Genomic DNA, 16,390 nt, shown 5'->3' with positions numbered 1-16,390 from the left:
TTATATTCTTCGGATCCATTATAACCAATCAAAGCCAATTGCTCTAATTTAAACAAAAACCATTTTGTCGAACTTTTTATTGATATTTTTTAAAAAAGAATGTATATATAGAAACAGATCGTGGAAGAGTAGATTGATTATGGAACACTTCTTTACAATTGTGGGGGCAAAACAAAACTGTTCCCATTTAACCGTATAAACACACCACAAAACGTGGGCGGTGTGTGTGAATACATACAATTATGGGACACTTCTCTATATACACTTAAAAATATCTGAGAAATACTATTGAGAAAATTATATAATAGAAAATGGGGCATACTCCCATTACATCCATGACTATGACCACATGGCAAAGAGTTGGATTGAAAACGAAGACGAATTAACAAACCAACAGCTAAGCCAAATAAAACCAAAAAAACAAATTAAATAGAAAAAGAAAACACTTCCACGTTGAATCAGTCATCAAGAATAAACTCACTCCACATTTTCTTAATCCATAATACCACAAAAAAAAACACAATCATTCATCTTCAATCATTCCATTATCCCCCAACACATCATTAACTAACAAAAATTCCACGTGGCCATTTTTTATATTTATCTTTCTTTTGTTTTTAAAACAAAAACATTAGAAAACATAAAATAGCCTTAAACCATTTTACACACAATAGGGCTAATAACATCAAAAAAGAGAGTCATTTTCGACGGTGGGGTGCATGGTGGCTTTGGCCTCTTTCTTTTGAATCCTTTTGAGTTCCGGCATCTTCAGGTCCATAGATTCTCCTATATCTTTCTTTTATTTATTTTTAAAAAAAAAAATCTATAATAATCTTTATGAAATGATAAAAATGTTACTCTGTTCATATATTATACAGTTGAATATTATTATGTTCATGAGCAAATAAAGAAGTTATTGTTTTTTCATTTTTTTTACAATTTTGTCAACAAGAAGAAGTTATTGCATTGTGTTTTTTTAACTCTGTAGTCTGTATCCTTTTTAATTAAATATATTGGGCCAAACCACGGGGACACGCGCTTTTAAAAACATTAAAAGAATAAAAAGCAAAAAAAGTTGGAAAAGTCATGTTTGCTCCTCTGGGTCTCTCAAATCGTCTCCTCCGCCATGCGAACTCAAAATCTCAATACCTCTCTCTTCTTCTTCTTCTTTTAGCTTAACTTTTTAATTTTCTTCTTCGAATCTACGGTATCAGATTCAAATCGAGCCTTAGGTGTAGTTTTAGCTCGTGCTTCCACTTGTCGTCGTCTTCTCACGATGAGTGAGAACTGGAGATTTGTTCGATTAAGTCTTCAAAAGCGTGCTCTCGTGTTTCTACTGGTGATTTTGAGCTTCGGTTCTTCCTACTCGTTGAAATTTCATGGTATTTTACTGTTTTATTATTCTCTCTCTCTCTGTTTTTTTTTGGTTGCCAGTAAAAATAGAAACAAGTTCCTCCTTATGATTGTTGTTTCGATTTCGTATTTCAGGTGGTGGTTTTCTCGAATTCGTGACGAATGATCTATTGTCATCAGATAGAGATGCTGAAGATTTGTAAGTTTCAGCTTTCGATTTCTTTTATTTTANTTTTTTTTTTTTTTTTTTTTTTTTGATGTTTGTTAACGCAGCTGGATTGATTTAGTAACTTCCAAGTATTTTTGGATAAGGAAGACCTCTTTGTTGGTTTTTTTCAGATTTATACAGTAGGTGTGTTTTACTTCTGCAAATTAGGTTTCTGTGTTTGCTAAGATCTAATCTAGTGTTTTAGCAAATTTTAAAGTTGATTGCTCACAATGTAGAATGAATAGTTTTAGTTTTGCAGACATGATTTTGAACATGAATTTGAATTTTGGTTGTAACATCAACATCAATGTAGCTGGTATTTGTAGATCTATGACTTTTTTGAACACCAACACCTTACTTTTTAGATTTTTTTTTTTGTTTTTGTTTTTTGAGTGAACTAATACTATTTCTGAGGGGTACTACATGAACACCGACACTGTGTATTTTTATGCATTTTTATTCCAAGACTTGCTTGATTTCTTTTACTTTGATACTGCTGCTGTGCTGTGGAAACATGTTTCTATTTCCTCTTCATTTATACTCAAGTTTCGTTTTGCCTTTTGTCTCTTTTGTAGGAGAGCAGTTGGTTTTCACAGGAAATTACTTGGCCGTTTTCGTAACCCTTACACCCATTTGAATTCTTTCAAGGGTCGCCCTGTGGCACAAGTTACTCCTTCGTCATCTTCTCCGAGACCTATTGCCTCTACTAAAGCCTCAGCATCACCTCCGCCACAAAAGAGTCCTCCTGCACGACATGTTTCCGCTCCACCTCCTTTTGTGCACCCTTTGAATTTTCCTATCCTACGAAAAAGCTCCAAACCTTCTTCAAACAACACGGTTCCTATCGTGGCTGGCTGCTTTGGTGGTGCTGTGTTTATCATCCTTTTAGCTACTGGTGTCTTCTTTTTCAAAACTAAGGCTGGGAAATCTGTGAACCCTTGGCGTACAGGTCTTAGTGGACAGCTTCAGAAAGTGTTCATAACTGGTAAATTTCCTTTTCTCTACTCGCTGATACTTAGTGACATTGTTAGTTCTGGAAGATTGAGGTTTACTCGTCGTGCTTGTCCCTGGCAACTCCATTTTCTTTTTGTTTCCATACTAATGATGTGCAAATTTGGTTACTCAGGTATCCCCAAACTCAAAAGATCTGAGATCGAAGCTGCCTGTGAAGATTTCAGTAATGTCATTGGGTCTTGTCCCATTGGTACATTGTTCAAAGGGACACTATCAACTGGGGTGGAGATAGCTGTGGCTTCTGTTGCTACTGCCTCTGCCAAAGAATGGACTAATAACATAGAAATGCAGTTCAGAAAGAAGGTAATTTCCAGTCAACCAGTTCCCCTATATTTTGTATGCATTTTAATTCATATTGCCTTATCATTTATGTTTTGGATAACTTTTCAGATCGAATTGTTATCCAAGATAAACCACAAGAATTTTGTTAACCTTCTTGGCTACTGTGAAGAAGATGAACCTTTCACTAGGATCTTGGTCTTTGAATATGCATCAAACGGATCAGTCTTTGAACATTTACACTGTAAGTAAATAAAGCTTTTTTAGTCATATCAGTCATTTACACTGTAAGGTTTGTCGATTTAAAATAGGAAACAATATTTCTTTGTTGCAGATAAAGAGTCAGAGCACTTGGACTGGATAATGCGGCTAAGAATAGCAATGGGCATAGCATATTGTCTTGACCATATGCACGGGCTCAAACCACCTGTAGTCCACAGCAGTCTTCTCTCATCATCAGTTCAACTCACAGAGGACTACGCAGTCAAAATTGCAGATTTCAATTTCGGGTACCTAAAAGGCCCATCAGAGACAGAAAGCAGCACCAATGCACTCATAGATACAAACATTACAGAAACAACACAAGAAGACAATGTTCACAGCTTCGGGTTGCTGTTGTTCGAATTGATGACTGGAAAACTCCCAGAGTCGGTTAGGAAAGGCGACTCAGTAGATACTGGATTGGCTGATTTCTTGAGAGGAAAGACCTTAAGGGAGATGGCGGATCCAACATTGGAATGTTTTGATGAGAAGATTGAGAGTATAGGCGAAGTGATCAAAAGCTGCATAAGGGCAGACCCGAAACAGAGACTGACAATGAAGGAAGTGACAGGGAGATTACGGGAGATCACAGGGTTATCACCAGACGATGCGATTCCAAAACTTTCAGCTTTGTGGTGGGCAGAGCTGGAAGTGCTGTCCACTGCGTGAAGAGACGACTACTCTGCTTCACAACAAATCTGTAAGTAGTATTAATATGAAGATTGAGTGAGGTTTTTTGAGTCTCTTTTGAAGCTCTCTTGGCTTCTCTTTAGGCTACTTTCATCTATATATATATAAAATCTATGGAACTTAGTTTATATGAAAAAAAAGACCCCCGATGGATCCATTTGCTCTTATATGTGTCAGTAAACAGAACATATCCGAGTCTCACGGTAAGACCCCTTTTTTTGGTGTGCATAAATGTTGATGGTGGTTACTGTGTTTGTAAATTAGTTACTACGTTCTTTTAAATGTTTTAAATCATCAGTTTCTGAAGTATCCTTTAGAGAAAACCAATCAAAGTAATATATTTCAGAAGTTTTGCTCGATCAAATAATTGAGTTGAAGATGGCACTCGCAATTTGATATCTCTCACCATAATTGCAGTCTTCAGAATCGAATTCAGTAAATTTAATGCATAATTAAACAATTTATTAATTTGCCGATTATCTTACTCAAATTTTTAACACTCCATCTCCTATGCTACATGCAAGGTATCGTATCTATTAATACTAAACCACATGCAATAGCTAGTAATCGGAGTATATTACACTCATATCCACTCCTAAGGGCATCTCCAACCTCATTAAAATAGAGTCAAATCTCTATTATAGAGCAACATTTGCTCCAACCCTACTCTATATTTTACTCTAAAATAGAGAAAATAATAGGATTGCTCTATATATAGAGCAACTCTATTCTCACCTCTATTTTTTACACTAACTCTATTATAGAGGTGAAAATAGAGTAATACATTGGAGTAAAACAATGCTTTATTTTTGAGTTACTCTATTTTAGAGAAAAAAATAGAGAAAAAAATAGAGAAATACAATGGAGATGGTCTAAGAACATATTGTTAACCAAAACTAACATATTATACCGGTTTGTGATGGTTGATTCAGTTTATCATTGTCGTTTTCCATTTCTTTAGTTAAAAATTTATATTACCGCTGTGAGAGTCACAAAATATGTTGAAAAATGATTTAAAAAACAACAAAATATTGAAAAATGTTGTGAGTCGACATGAACAAATAAAGATGGCCCATCGGTGTAATCCAAAACGGTATCGTCTGAACCGTCAGATTACAGATTGCAACACGCGACAATCACACATCGTCTACACAATCAAATCCTTGGAAGCTGGTTGGATTATATTTTTTAAAATATTTCTTTTCACAATCAAAAAAAAAAAAAAAAGCAAAGACAAAAAAGAAAAGAAGAAGAAATCGTACAGTAGTGATCTTAGGTGGGTATATGCTCGGAGTATCTCTCCTTATCCCTCCTTGGGGTTCTCTTCAAAACCCCTTCTTCTGTAACCATCCATCTTCACCCACCCGCCATGGCTAATCCTCAAGCTTCTCCAATCCACCAGAACCATCTCTCTCTCTTCCACTTCCGCACTACTTCCACGTCTCCTTCTTCCTCTTTCACCTCTCTTCATTTCCGAAAGCCTCTGCTCTTCCTCCCTTCTTCTTCGTCATTGTTCTCCAAGTATCCGCAGAGCGAGCAGCAGCAGTGTAATAATTATAACCACCAGGTGAGACACGTGTCCACCGTGCCTGTTGAGTATCCGACACCGACTCCTCCCGAATCCGACGATTTCTTATCGGAAATCGACCGGCTCAAGTCTCTCCGAGCGAAACTAGACGTTTCCTCCAAGGACTTGCGGCGGAAGGACGCGGTCATCGACGCTGATCCCAGAGTTCGTCGATTCTTCAGCGAGAATCGTGGCGGTTTATCTAAAGTTTTAGGTTCGCTTGGTTTGAATTCGGAAGAGATGTTTCTCGTTAAGTGTGTCATCGCTGCGGGGCAAGAACACGCGATTTGTATGAATTATGAGGAAGGATTTGAAGAAGAAGAAGAGGAGGAGGAGGAGTATACAGTGAGAAGTTCTGTGAAGAACGCACTTTACGCGTTGGTTGAGATGATTGAGCGGTTCGATGTGAATAGTAGTAGTAGCGGCTATAATGGTGGTAGAAGAGAGATTGGTACAGTTTTAGGAGCAGATGAGATTGCTCACTTCAGAAAGTTCTTGAAGTTTCTGGATGAAATTGAACAGTTCTACGACTGCATTGGAGGAATCATCGGGTACTAATTCTTAACTTCGTTTAGTACATGGAATTAGATTAAGCTGCCTCGAAAGTTTTTTGATTTTTGGTTTTTGGGATTATATACACTGCTGAGACATGCATCATTGTGTGTCAGATATCAGGTTATGGTTCTTGAGCTTCTTTACCAATCAACTAAGAGGCGTAATACTAGCCGGTCACATATAGTTGAAGAATCATTGGGTTGTCAGTACTTAGAAATGCATACTCCTAGCGTTCTTGACCTTACTCAGAGGAAAGAGTATGCCTCACAGGCGGCTCTATGGGGGATTGAGGTTAGTATTGTGTTATTGTTTTTGAAGTTAACGGATTGTGTTATGTATGGTTTCTGGATTATAAGTTGTTGTTAAAATTAGGGATTGCCAGACTTAGGTGAAATATATCCCTTAGGAGGTGCAGCAGACAGATTAGGGTTGGTTGATACAGAAACAGGAGAATGCCTTCCTGCAGCAATGCTTGCTCATTGTGGACGAACTTTGTTGGAGGGACTTATTAGAGATCTTCAGGTACATATTCACTAATTACTCGAGTCACTCGTGGTGGGTTTGTCTATATTTGAATGAATTAAAGGGAATGCTTGAGGTATGAACAACTGTATTTGTTCATGTGCATTAGTAATGTTGTATATCCATTTTTTTTTGTCAATTGCTAGGCTAGAGAGTTCCTTTACTTCAAGCTTTATGGAAAGCAATGTGTCACACCTGTTGCCATTATGACAAGTGCTGCAAAGAACAACCATGAGCATGTAACTTCGCTTTGTAAACGGCTCAAATGGTTTGGAAGAGGTCAATTAAATTTCCGACTCTTTGAACAGGTGTCACAGACATACATTTTCTTTTGATTTCTATTACCTGTTTTATGTAACAATTGTATTTGAGTATTATCAAGTTAATGGTATGTGGTTTTTGATCTCTAGCCTCTCGTCCCAGCTGTCAGTGCTGAAGATGGTCAATGGATAGTATCAAAGCCCTTTGTGCCTGTTAGTAAACCTGGTGGTCATGGCGCAATTTGGAAATTGGCTTACGACAAAGGTGTCTTTAAATGGTTTTTCGATCATGGAAGAAAGGGAGCAACCATTCGCCAAGTTAGGTTAGTTACTTGTACCATTGTGAAGTTGTTCATTACAATAAAATCAGAACTATCTGGATTTAGTGTTTATAATTGTGATATTGCAGTAATGTTGTGGCTGCCACAGATGTTACCCTCTTGGCCCTTGCTGGGATTGGCTTACGGTATAATAAGGTAGACTTGCATCATATATTTATAACCCACATACTGCACATAGATTCAAAAGATTACATGTATCACTTTTCGAGATGATAAAGAGAGCATCTGGTGGTGATTGCAACTGGTATTTAATATTGCAGAAACTTGGGTTTGCATCCTGTAAAAGAAATGCTGGAGCAACTGAAGGGATTAATGTATTGATGGAGAAGAAGAATTTTGATGGGAAGTGGGAATATGGTATATCGTGCATTGAGTACACAGAATTTGATAAATTCGGAATCTCTCCTTCCTCAAATGGGTATGATATTTCTATCATTGAGTTTGTTCTTGCTTAAAGTGCATATCCGAGAACTGATTCATAGTATCTCTGTTTTAGCTCAAAATGTGTAAATTTATCTTCTCTTTTGTTGTCTGTCTATAGTGTTAGTTATTTTTTCTTGTCTCTGGTTAAAGTATTAGTGCTTCTTATTAGTGTGATTCTTCAATACTCATATTATTCTTCAGCTCATAGTGCAAGATCAAATCATTATTCCTTTTTTACTTCTGAAGTTTGCAGGCGGATTTCCCTGCCAATACAAACATTCTATATGTTGACTTACACTCAGCCGAGTCAATTGGGTCGAGTAGTAATGCAAAAAGCTTACCAAATATGGTTCTGAATACAAAGAAGCGAATTGAGTACATTGATCAGTATGGAGACTATCACAGGTTTGTAGTTCTGAACATTTATGTTGAGTGATCTTCTGTTCTCTTGTTATATGTCAGTGTCACAATTCTTTTTGTGATGTTTTACTTCTAAATAGAAGCCTCAGTCACATCGTAACTGCTGCTTATAGCTAAAATGGAATCCATACTGATTCCTTGTGACTTTCAAAACTTATTTTTTTCTCTCAAATGGAATCACCAGTCACTCTCTTACTATAAAATGTTTACTTCAAATAAACTTTAGGAGTTTATATCATCGTTAGCAGTTTTCTTATTACTTTACTTTTGGGCAGCGTTTTGGGTGGTCGACTGGAATGCACAATGCAAAACATAGCAGACAATTTCTTAAATAAGTTTCCCTCTAGATGCCAGGGCAATCTAGAAGGTAAATTTTATTTGAATTACTTGCAATGTTAAATGTATATGTCTTTAGGTATTACTGACTCTTAATGTTATCTTACCAGATAAACTGGATACGTATATTGTTTACAATGAACGAAGAAAGGTCACTTCTTCAGCTAAGAAGAAGAAACCACACGCAAGTGCTGCATTACACCAGGTAATCTTTCTCGAGCCAATTGTTTAGTCCCTCTTTGTCTTTTCTTGTCTCATCGCATGGATTTAGCATTCAATGGAATTACATTTAAACTTTAACTAATTTTGAAACTGATCTCTTTCTTTACAGACTCCAGATGGTGCATTGTTGGATATACTACGAAATGCATATGAGCTCCTTACGGAATGTGATATAAAACTTCCCATGGTTAGTTCATAGACACATACTTTATATGACTTGTTTTATTACTACTGCTATTTCAGACCCGTGAAGATATATTTCATGCCAGAGTGAATCTTATCAGTTAGAACTTCAAATTAAGAGTTAATAATTTTATTCTACTTCTCTAGATTGAACATAACGATAACTATGTGGATTCGCCACCTCCGTATCTCATTCTTCTGCATCCTGCTCTTGGTCCTCTTTGGGAAGTTTCAAGACAGAAAGTAAGTCAATAGTCTGCTTTTGTTGTCTGCAACAGAAAGTCTAGCAAATGTTTTATTATGATGAATCTTATATAATCGCCGTAACAGTTCAAGGGAGGGTCCATTTCCAGTTGCTCAGAAGTGCAACTAGAGATTGCAGAGTTGTCATGGAACAACGTTCAGGTTCTCAATATTTCTATCCTGCCAACAAGATTTCACATAGCTTTCATCGTGTTGAGTTTCTTTAATTCTAAATCACCTTCTTGTCCCATAGGTTGATGGCAGCTTGATCATCACTGCTGAAAACGCCATGGGTTCAACAACTATCAATGATCATGGTGAACCAATATTACAATATGGATTAAGGTAGGAAAGAATCCTGTACTTGATTATCTCTGTAAGATACATGTCTATTGGTTTTGCTTTTGCATGTTTGAATTCACATAAAACTTTATTTGTAGGTGTGGCAAGTGTAAACTGCATAACGTCAAGGTAGTGAACCGAGGAATCGATTGGAACAGTAAATCAAATGTTTACTGGAGAAACGATGTGAACCGGCTTGAGACTTGTAAAATCATATTACACGGAAATGCAGAATTCGAAGCCAGCAATGTAACTGTAGAGGTAAAGTAAAGTAACAAGGAAGTTTCTGATGAATTAGAGTCTCTGTCTCAAACCAGGTGATCTATATTCTTTTTGCAGGGAAACCATGTTTTTGAAGTACCCGACGGTCACATAATGAAGATCACACAAGGAAATGCAGGTAAGTGAATCTTTTACAAAACCTATGATAGATAAGAAGCCAAACTAATTTGACACTAGTATTGAATGATTGCATTATTTGGTGTTGTATTTAGGTTTAAGCATCAACTTAGAAGCAATGAAAGAAGGGGTATTGGAAACAGGAAGCTGGTATTGGGACTACCAACTTAATGGATCACACATTCATCTTCAACAAGTAGAGGTTTCACAAAACTAACCCCATCCACCCACGAAGTTAGAAGGAAGTATATAACCTCTCCTTGTCCTTGAAAATAAAACTAGAAAAGTGTACTGTGCTGTAAATGTTGCTCCCTTGTAAATTAAACAAAACAGTTCACCATCTATCTGATAACTTCTCTTTCATGTAAAAAAAAAAGCTTGAGAATCCATAAATTCATACTTGCACAGAAACTCTTGTAACTTGAAGCCACAACACAAATACATACAGATTCATTTACAACATTGGTCTCTTTTCTAAAAGGAATCAAAATCAAGACTTTAACACATTGGTCTGATAAAAATCACGTAAAGCATCACCCATTCTCAATCCTCTAACACTCATCTCCTTCAAAACCAGCTTAGCTTCATTAAACCTCTTCCTCTTGATGAGCTTACTAGCCAAACTCCCCAAGTTCTCTTCATCCAATCTCTTATCTTTCCCGGCGTAGGCCATCACAAACTCAACGCTCAGCGCATAATAGCCACTCTCCACCATCACTCCAATAACGTGCGCGTGCGTGGCGTACAATACCGGTAACCCTTCTTCCTCCATCCTCCTCAGTATCGCCATCGCCGCTTCAACCTTCCCCGATTTACACGCGCCTAACACAAGCGCGTCGTAAGTACGCGTGTCCGGTGAAATAACCTTTCCCTCCTCGTCTTCCTCCATCTTCCTCAACACCTTGCTCGCCTCCGCCACGTCGCCGTCGTAACAATGCGAAGTCAAAAAGTAATTGTATGACGTCACGTCCATCGGAACCCCGTGAGATCTCATCAGTTTCACGACGCGCCACGCTTCCTCGATCTTGTTCTTCTTCGTGAGCGTGTTTAAGATCGGGTGAAACGTGGAGGTTGAGAGCTCGAAATTTCCGATCGCCATATCTTTGATCAAGATCAGAGCGTCGTCGATCCGGTTCAGTTTGCAGAGACGAGCGATGAGAGTTTCGTATGCGTGTTTCCGAGTGTAGCCGGCGTCGGTCTGAGGCAAAACACGGCGGAGATCTTCTAAGGAGGAGGAGTAAGATTCGGTGTTTGTTAGGAATTTGAATGTGGCGGTTGTGTTGAAACAAGCGTTTACGACGCGGGTGTTGAGTAGACGGCGTACGGCTTCGAAATCACCGGAGCTTCCAGCTTCGAATATGAGGTTATCGAATTCGGCGGTAGTACGACGATGACCAGGATGACCAATTGGATTGGGATTTACGGTGGAGATTGAACGTCCTGAGATCGATTGAAGGAGAAATCTGGAATTGATTGATTCTCTGACGAATCGCCGGAGAAGAGACATCGTCGGATATAAGGTCGACGGGGTCAAAGGGTTTAAGCCGGAACTTTAGAAATGAAGTAGACAGTGTAGATGATACTGCGCTTGAGATTATTGGGCTAAAACTTGTTTTGGGATAATTTATGGGCTTTAAAGGCCCAATATTAAAAGCCTATCATTTGTCTCGTTTCATTGTCTAGGGTTTTGAGAATATATATTGCATCTATCCATCATCNGCTTAAAGTGCATATCCGAGAACTGATTCATAGTATCTCTGTTTTAGCTCAAAATGTGTAAATTTATCTTCTCTTTTGTTGTCTGTCTATAGTGTTAGTTATTTTTTCTTGTCTCTGGTTAAAGTATTAGTGCTTCTTATTAGTGTGATTCTTCAATACTCATATTATTCTTCAGCTCATAGTGCAAGATCAAATCATTATTCCTTTTTTACTTCTGAAGTTTGCAGGCGGATTTCCCTGCCAATACAAACATTCTATATGTTGACTTACACTCAGCCGAGTCAATTGGGTCGAGTAGTAATGCAAAAAGCTTACCAAATATGGTTCTGAATACAAAGAAGCGAATTGAGTACATTGATCAGTATGGAGACTATCACAGGTTTGTAGTTCTGAACATTTATGTTGAGTGATCTTCTGTTCTCTTGTTATATGTCAGTGTCACAATTCTTTTTGTGATGTTTTACTTCTAAATAGAAGCCTCAGTCACATCGTAACTGCTGCTTATAGCTAAAATGGAATCCATACTGATTCCTTGTGACTTTCAAAACTTATTTTTTTCTCTCAAATGGAATCACCAGTCACTCTCTTACTATAAAATGTTTACTTCAAATAAACTTTAGGAGTTTATATCATCGTTAGCAGTTTTCTTATTACTTTACTTTTGGGCAGCGTTTTGGGTGGTCGACTGGAATGCACAATGCAAAACATAGCAGACAATTTCTTAAATAAGTTTCCCTCTAGATGCCAGGGCAATCTAGAAGGTAAATTTTATTTGAATTACTTGCAATGTTAAATGTATATGTCTTTAGGTATTACTGACTCTTAATGTTATCTTACCAGATAAACTGGATACGTATATTGTTTACAATGAACGAAGAAAGGTCACTTCTTCAGCTAAGAAGAAGAAACCACACGCAAGTGCTGCATTACACCAGGTAATCTTTCTCGAGCCAATTGTTTAGTCCCTCTTTGTCTTTTCTTGTCTCATCGCATGGATTTAGCATTCAATGGAATTACATTTAAACTTTAACTAATTTTGAAACTGATCTCTTTCTTTACAGACTCCAGATGGTGCATTGTTGGATATACTACGAAATGCATATGAGCTCCTTACGGAATGTGATATAAAACTTCCCATGGTTAGTTCATAGACACATACTTTATATGACTTGTTTTATTACTACTGCTATTTCAGACCCGTGAAGATATATTTCATGCCAGAGTGAATCTTATCAGTTAGAACTTCAAATTAAGAGTTAATAATTTTATTCTACTTCTCTAGATTGAACATAACGATAACTATGTGGATTCGCCACCTCCGTATCTCATTCTTCTGCATCCTGCTCTTGGTCCTCTTTGGGAAGTTTCAAGACAGAAAGTAAGTCAATAGTCTGCTTTTGTTGTCTGCAACAGAAAGTCTAGCAAATGTTTTATTATGATGAATCTTATATAATCGCTGTAACAGTTCAAGGGAGGGTCCATTTCCAGTTGCTCAGAAGTGCAACTAGAGATTGCAGAGTTGTCATGGAACAACGTTCAGGTTCTCAATATTTCTATCCTGCCAACAAGATTTCACATAGCTTTCATCGTGTTGAGTTTCTTTAATTCTAAATCACCTTCTTGTCCCATAGGTTGATGGCAGCTTGATCATCACTGCTGAAAACGCCATGGGTTCAACAACTATCAATGATCATGGTGAACCAATATTACAATATGGATTAAGGTAGGAAAGAATCCTGTACTTGATTATCTCTGTAAGATACATGTCTATTGGTTTTGCTTTTGCATGTTTGAATTCACATAAAACTTTATTTGTAGGTGTGGCAAGTGTAAACTGCATAACGTCAAGGTAGTGAACCGAGGAATCGATTGGAACAGTAAATCAAATGTTTACTGGAGAAACGATGTGAACCGGCTTGAGACTTGTAAAATCATATTACACGGAAATGCAGAATTCGAAGCCAGCAATGTAACTGTAGAGGTAAAGTAAAGTAACAAGGAAGTTTCTGATGAATTAGAGTCTCTGTCTCAAACCAGGTGATCTATATTCTTTTTGCAGGGAAACCATGTTTTTGAAGTACCCGACGGTCACATAATGAAGATCACACAAGGAAATGCAGGTAAGTGAATCTTTTACAAAACCTATGATAGATAAGAAGCCAAACTAATTTGACACTAGTATTGAATGATTGCATTATTTGGTGTTGTATTTAGGTTTAAGCATCAACTTAGAAGCAATGAAAGAAGGGGTATTGGAAACAGGAAGCTGGTATTGGGACTACCAACTTAATGGATCACACATTCATCTTCAACAAGTAGAGGTTTCACAAAACTAACCCCATCCACCCACGAAGTTAGAAGGAAGTATATAACCTCTCCTTGTCCTTGAAAATAAAACTAGAAAAGTGTACTGTGCTGTAAATGTTGCTCCCTTGTAAATTAAACAAAACAGTTCACCATCTATCTGATAACTTCTCTTTCATGTAAAAAAAAAAGCTTGAGAATCCATAAATTCATACTTGCACAGAAACTCTTGTAACTTGAAGCCACAACACAAATACATACAGATTCATTTACAACATTGGTCTCTTTTCTAAAAGNAGTGTATAGCACCGAGTTTCCAAACAAGAAAAGTAGTAGCAAACATCACAGTGCTTATGAACACAAAGGAGAAAGCAATGATGAGAATATCTGAGCCTCCGGGTAAATCAAACGTAAGGCCGTTCTTTGGCATCCCTCTCCTGCTATCATCAAGCATGTTGGTTGGTGCTTCGGGTAANTCATCTCCTTCAAAACCAGCTTAGCTTCATTAAACCTCTTCCTCTTGATGAGCTTACTAGCCAAACTCCCCAAGTTCTCTTCATCCAATCTCTTATCTTTCCCGGCGTAGGCCATCACAAACTCAACGCTCAGCGCATAATAGCCACTCTCCACCATCACTCCAATAACGTGCGCGTGCGTGGCGTACAATACCGGTAACCCTTCTTCCTCCATCCTCCTCAGTATCGCCATCGCCGCTTCAACCTTCCCCGATTTACACGCGCCTAACACAAGCGCGTCGTAAGTACGCGTGTCCGGTGAAATAACCTTTCCCTCCTCGTCTTCCTCCATCTTCCTCAACACCTTGCTCGCCTCCGCCACGTCGCCGTCGTAACAATGCGAAGTCAAAAAGTAATTGTATGACGTCACGTCCATCGGAACCCCGTGAGATCTCATCAGTTTCACGACGCGCCACGCTTCCTCGATCTTGTTCTTCTTCGTGAGCGTGTTTAAGATCGGGTGAAACGTGGAGGTTGAGAGCTCGAAATTTCCGATCGCCATATCTTTGATCAAGATCAGAGCGTCGTCGATCCGGTTCAGTTTGCAGAGACGAGCGATGAGAGTTTCGTATGCGTGTTTCCGAGTGTAGCCGGCGTCGGTCTGAGGCAAAACACGGCGGAGATCTTCTAAGGAGGAGGAGTAAGATTCGGTGTTTGTTAGGAATTTGAATGTGGCGGTTGTGTTGAAACAAGCGTTTACGACGCGGGTGTTGAGTAGACGGCGTACGGCTTCGAAATCACCGGAGCTTCCAGCTTCGAATATGAGGTTATCGAATTCGGCGGTAGTACGACGATGACCAGGATGACCAATTGGATTGGGATTTACGGTGGAGATTGAACGTCCTGAGATCGATTGAAGGAGAAATCTGGAATTGATTGATTCTCTGACGAATCGCCGGAGAAGAGACATCGTCGGATATAAGGTCGACGGGGTCAAAGGGTTTAAGCCGGAACTTTAGAAATGAAGTAGACAGTGTAGATGATACTGCGCTTGAGATTATTGGGCTAAAACTTGTTTTGGGATAATTTATGGGCTTTAAAGGCCCAATATTAAAAGCCTATCATTTGTCTCGTTTCATTGTCTAGGGTTTTGAGAATATATATTGCATCTATCCATCATCTTGTGTCACCTCTCTCAGCAGGATTAGGGTTTTGAGCAAAAAGGAGTGATGAGAGCTAAGGTAAAGTGATCTCCCAATCTTACTGAGTTCGTAGTTTGATTCATCTGATCTATCTTGTTACATACTTTAAGCCAAGTTTAGTCATCTTCGTTCCAAATGAANTGAGCCTCCGGGTAAATCAAACGTAAGGCCGTTCTTTGGCATCCCTCTCCTGCTATCATCAAGCATGTTGGTTGGTGCTTCGGGTAAACCCGGTTTCCTCTTTGTTTTCTTATCACTTTCCTTGAGCACATCAAGAAGCTGGCTTCCCATCTTAGGTTTTGAAGGTTTAGGTGTTGCTTCAGTGTATCGGCTAAGAACCCGAGCTGCTTTTAATCTCTCTCTTGCCGTCAATGGTGCTTTTTTAGCTGAGCCATTGCTTCCTGATTCAACTGATTCACTTGCTGGTTTACTAGAAGAATCCGAAGAGGGAGAGGAATCAACAGATGTTGTTGTGATAGAACTGTCGTTTTTCTCAACACAAGATAAAACTAGTCTTCTTCTGCTTAAAAGTGACCTCCTTGAACTAATCAGAGAGATGTTGGGCACAAAAGGTGAAGGCTTTAACGGTATAGTAGTAGGATGGGATCTGTTATGAAGCTTCAAAAAAAAAGATAAGATTTTTGTTATTATCAGCATAACAAAGCATCCATAGAAAAAGGATTGAGCTTTTCTGAATCCATAAGAGAAACCAATCAATCAAAGAGGCTAACACACAAAATCAAACCCAGTTGCAGGAATCTCCAAGGAAACAATTCATCCCCAATTACTAGAGTCGTATGAGAAGAAAGAAGAAATCTTAGATGGGTCATCAAAGAGGAAGACAGGAAACACTTACCGGAGAACTGNAATAACCTTTCCCTCCTCGTCTTCCTCCATCTTCCTCAACACCTTGCTCGCCTCCGCCACGTCGCCGTCGTAACAATGCGAAGTCAAAAAGTAATTGTATGACGTCACGTCCATCGGAACCCCGTGAGATCTCATCAGTTTCACGACGCGCCACGCTTCCTCGATCTTGTTCTTCTTCGTGAGCGTGTTTAAGATCGGGTGAAACGTGGAGGTTGAGAGCTCGAA

At 38.5% G+C, this 16,390-nt stretch overlaps 6 protein-coding genes across 6 annotated transcripts in view; 3 read left to right on the top strand and 3 right to left on the bottom strand.

The window, feature by feature from the left end:
- Window positions 1,037–4,102, top strand: LOC104712255 (probable inactive receptor-like protein kinase At3g56050). The gene is made up of 6 exons (XM_010429108.2): window positions 1,037–1,382; window positions 1,489–1,552; window positions 2,137–2,546; window positions 2,688–2,878; window positions 2,966–3,098; window positions 3,189–4,102. The coding sequence occupies exons 1-6, from the start codon at window positions 1,277–1,279 to the stop codon at window positions 3,782–3,784; spliced, it is 1,500 nt and encodes a 499-aa protein (XP_010427410.1). The 5' UTR covers window positions 1,037–1,276; the 3' UTR covers window positions 3,785–4,102.
- LOC104712253 (UTP--glucose-1-phosphate uridylyltransferase 3, chloroplastic) lies at window positions 5,036–9,983 on the top strand. The gene is made up of 17 exons (XM_010429106.1): window positions 5,036–5,923; window positions 6,041–6,218; window positions 6,300–6,449; window positions 6,596–6,757; window positions 6,860–7,032; window positions 7,119–7,185; window positions 7,311–7,468; window positions 7,720–7,878; window positions 8,169–8,260; window positions 8,340–8,434; window positions 8,561–8,638; window positions 8,782–8,877; window positions 8,965–9,039; window positions 9,131–9,222; window positions 9,318–9,480; window positions 9,559–9,619; window positions 9,714–9,983. Exons 1-17 carry the CDS (start codon window positions 5,175–5,177, stop codon window positions 9,833–9,835), a joined length of 2,670 nt encoding a protein of 889 aa, XP_010427408.1. The 5' UTR covers window positions 5,036–5,174; the 3' UTR covers window positions 9,836–9,983.
- Window positions 9,997–11,325, bottom strand: LOC104712254 (pentatricopeptide repeat-containing protein At3g56030-like). The gene has a single exon (XM_010429107.2). The coding sequence runs from the start codon at window positions 11,123–11,125 to the stop codon at window positions 10,109–10,111; it is 1,017 nt and encodes a 338-aa protein (XP_010427409.1). The 5' UTR covers window positions 11,126–11,325; the 3' UTR covers window positions 9,997–10,108.
- Window positions 11,478–13,832, top strand: LOC104712252 (UTP--glucose-1-phosphate uridylyltransferase 3, chloroplastic-like). Its single transcript, XM_010429105.2, has 10 exons — window positions 11,478–11,716; window positions 12,007–12,098; window positions 12,178–12,272; window positions 12,399–12,476; window positions 12,620–12,715; window positions 12,803–12,877; window positions 12,969–13,060; window positions 13,156–13,318; window positions 13,397–13,457; window positions 13,552–13,832. Exons 1-10 carry the CDS (start codon window positions 11,658–11,660, stop codon window positions 13,671–13,673), a joined length of 933 nt encoding a protein of 310 aa, XP_010427407.1. The 5' UTR covers window positions 11,478–11,657; the 3' UTR covers window positions 13,674–13,832.
- The window catches only part of LOC104715701, a 4,951-nt gene continuing 2,491 nt past the window's right edge, over window positions 13,931–16,390 (bottom strand). The window contains exons 2-4 of the mRNA XM_010433087.1: window positions 16,155–16,384; window positions 15,445–15,916; window positions 13,931–14,034 (exon numbers count right to left, since the gene is read on the bottom strand). Of these exons, the coding sequence (XP_010431389.1) occupies window positions 13,931–14,034; window positions 15,445–15,916; window positions 16,155–16,384 (806 nt within the window). The remainder of the gene's footprint in view (window positions 14,035–15,444; window positions 15,917–16,154; window positions 16,385–16,390) is intronic.
- Window positions 14,107–15,337, bottom strand: LOC104714851 (pentatricopeptide repeat-containing protein At3g56030-like; the record flags this gene model as incomplete). The annotated part of the gene is made up of 1 exon (XM_010432325.2): window positions 14,107–15,337. A coding segment is annotated over exon 1 (960 nt), but the record flags the coding sequence as incomplete, so codon positions are not given.

Source organism: Camelina sativa, chromosome 9 (genome assembly GCF_000633955.1).
Source record: "Camelina sativa cultivar DH55 chromosome 9, Cs, whole genome shotgun sequence".
NCBI classification, from domain to species: domain Eukaryota; kingdom Viridiplantae; phylum Streptophyta; class Magnoliopsida; order Brassicales; family Brassicaceae; genus Camelina; species Camelina sativa.
This window is presented reverse-complemented; position numbering and strand designations above follow the sequence as displayed.

Coding starts and splice junctions, on each gene's coding strand:
- LOC104712255 (XM_010429108.2), top strand. CDS start 1,277: ATGAGTGAGAACTGGAGATTTGTTCGATTAAGTCTTCAAAAGCGTGCT. Junction 1,383..1,488: donor CTACTCGTTGAAATTTCATG/GTATTTTACTGT, acceptor TTCGTATTTCAG/GTGGTGGTTTTCTCGAATTC. Junction 2,547..2,687: donor TCAGAAAGTGTTCATAACTG/GTAAATTTCCTT, acceptor TTGGTTACTCAG/GTATCCCCAAACTCAAAAGA.
- LOC104712253 (XM_010429106.1), top strand. CDS start 5,175: ATGGCTAATCCTCAAGCTTCTCCAATCCACCAGAACCATCTCTCTCTC. Junction 7,033..7,118: donor GCAACCATTCGCCAAGTTAG/GTTAGTTACTTG, acceptor GTGATATTGCAG/TAATGTTGTGGCTGCCACAG. Junction 7,469..7,719: donor ATCTCTCCTTCCTCAAATGG/GTATGATATTTC, acceptor TTACTTCTGAAG/TTTGCAGGCGGATTTCCCTG.
- LOC104712254 (XM_010429107.2), bottom strand. CDS start 11,125: ATGTCTCTTCTCCGGCGATTCGTCAGAGAATCAATCAATTCCAGATTT.
- LOC104712252 (XM_010429105.2), top strand. CDS start 11,658: ATGGTTCTGAATACAAAGAAGCGAATTGAGTACATTGATCAGTATGGA. Junction 12,273..12,398: donor CAAGTGCTGCATTACACCAG/GTAATCTTTCTC, acceptor CTTTCTTTACAG/ACTCCAGATGGTGCATTGTT. Junction 13,319..13,396: donor CCAGCAATGTAACTGTAGAG/GTAAAGTAAAGT, acceptor TTCTTTTTGCAG/GGAAACCATGTTTTTGAAGT.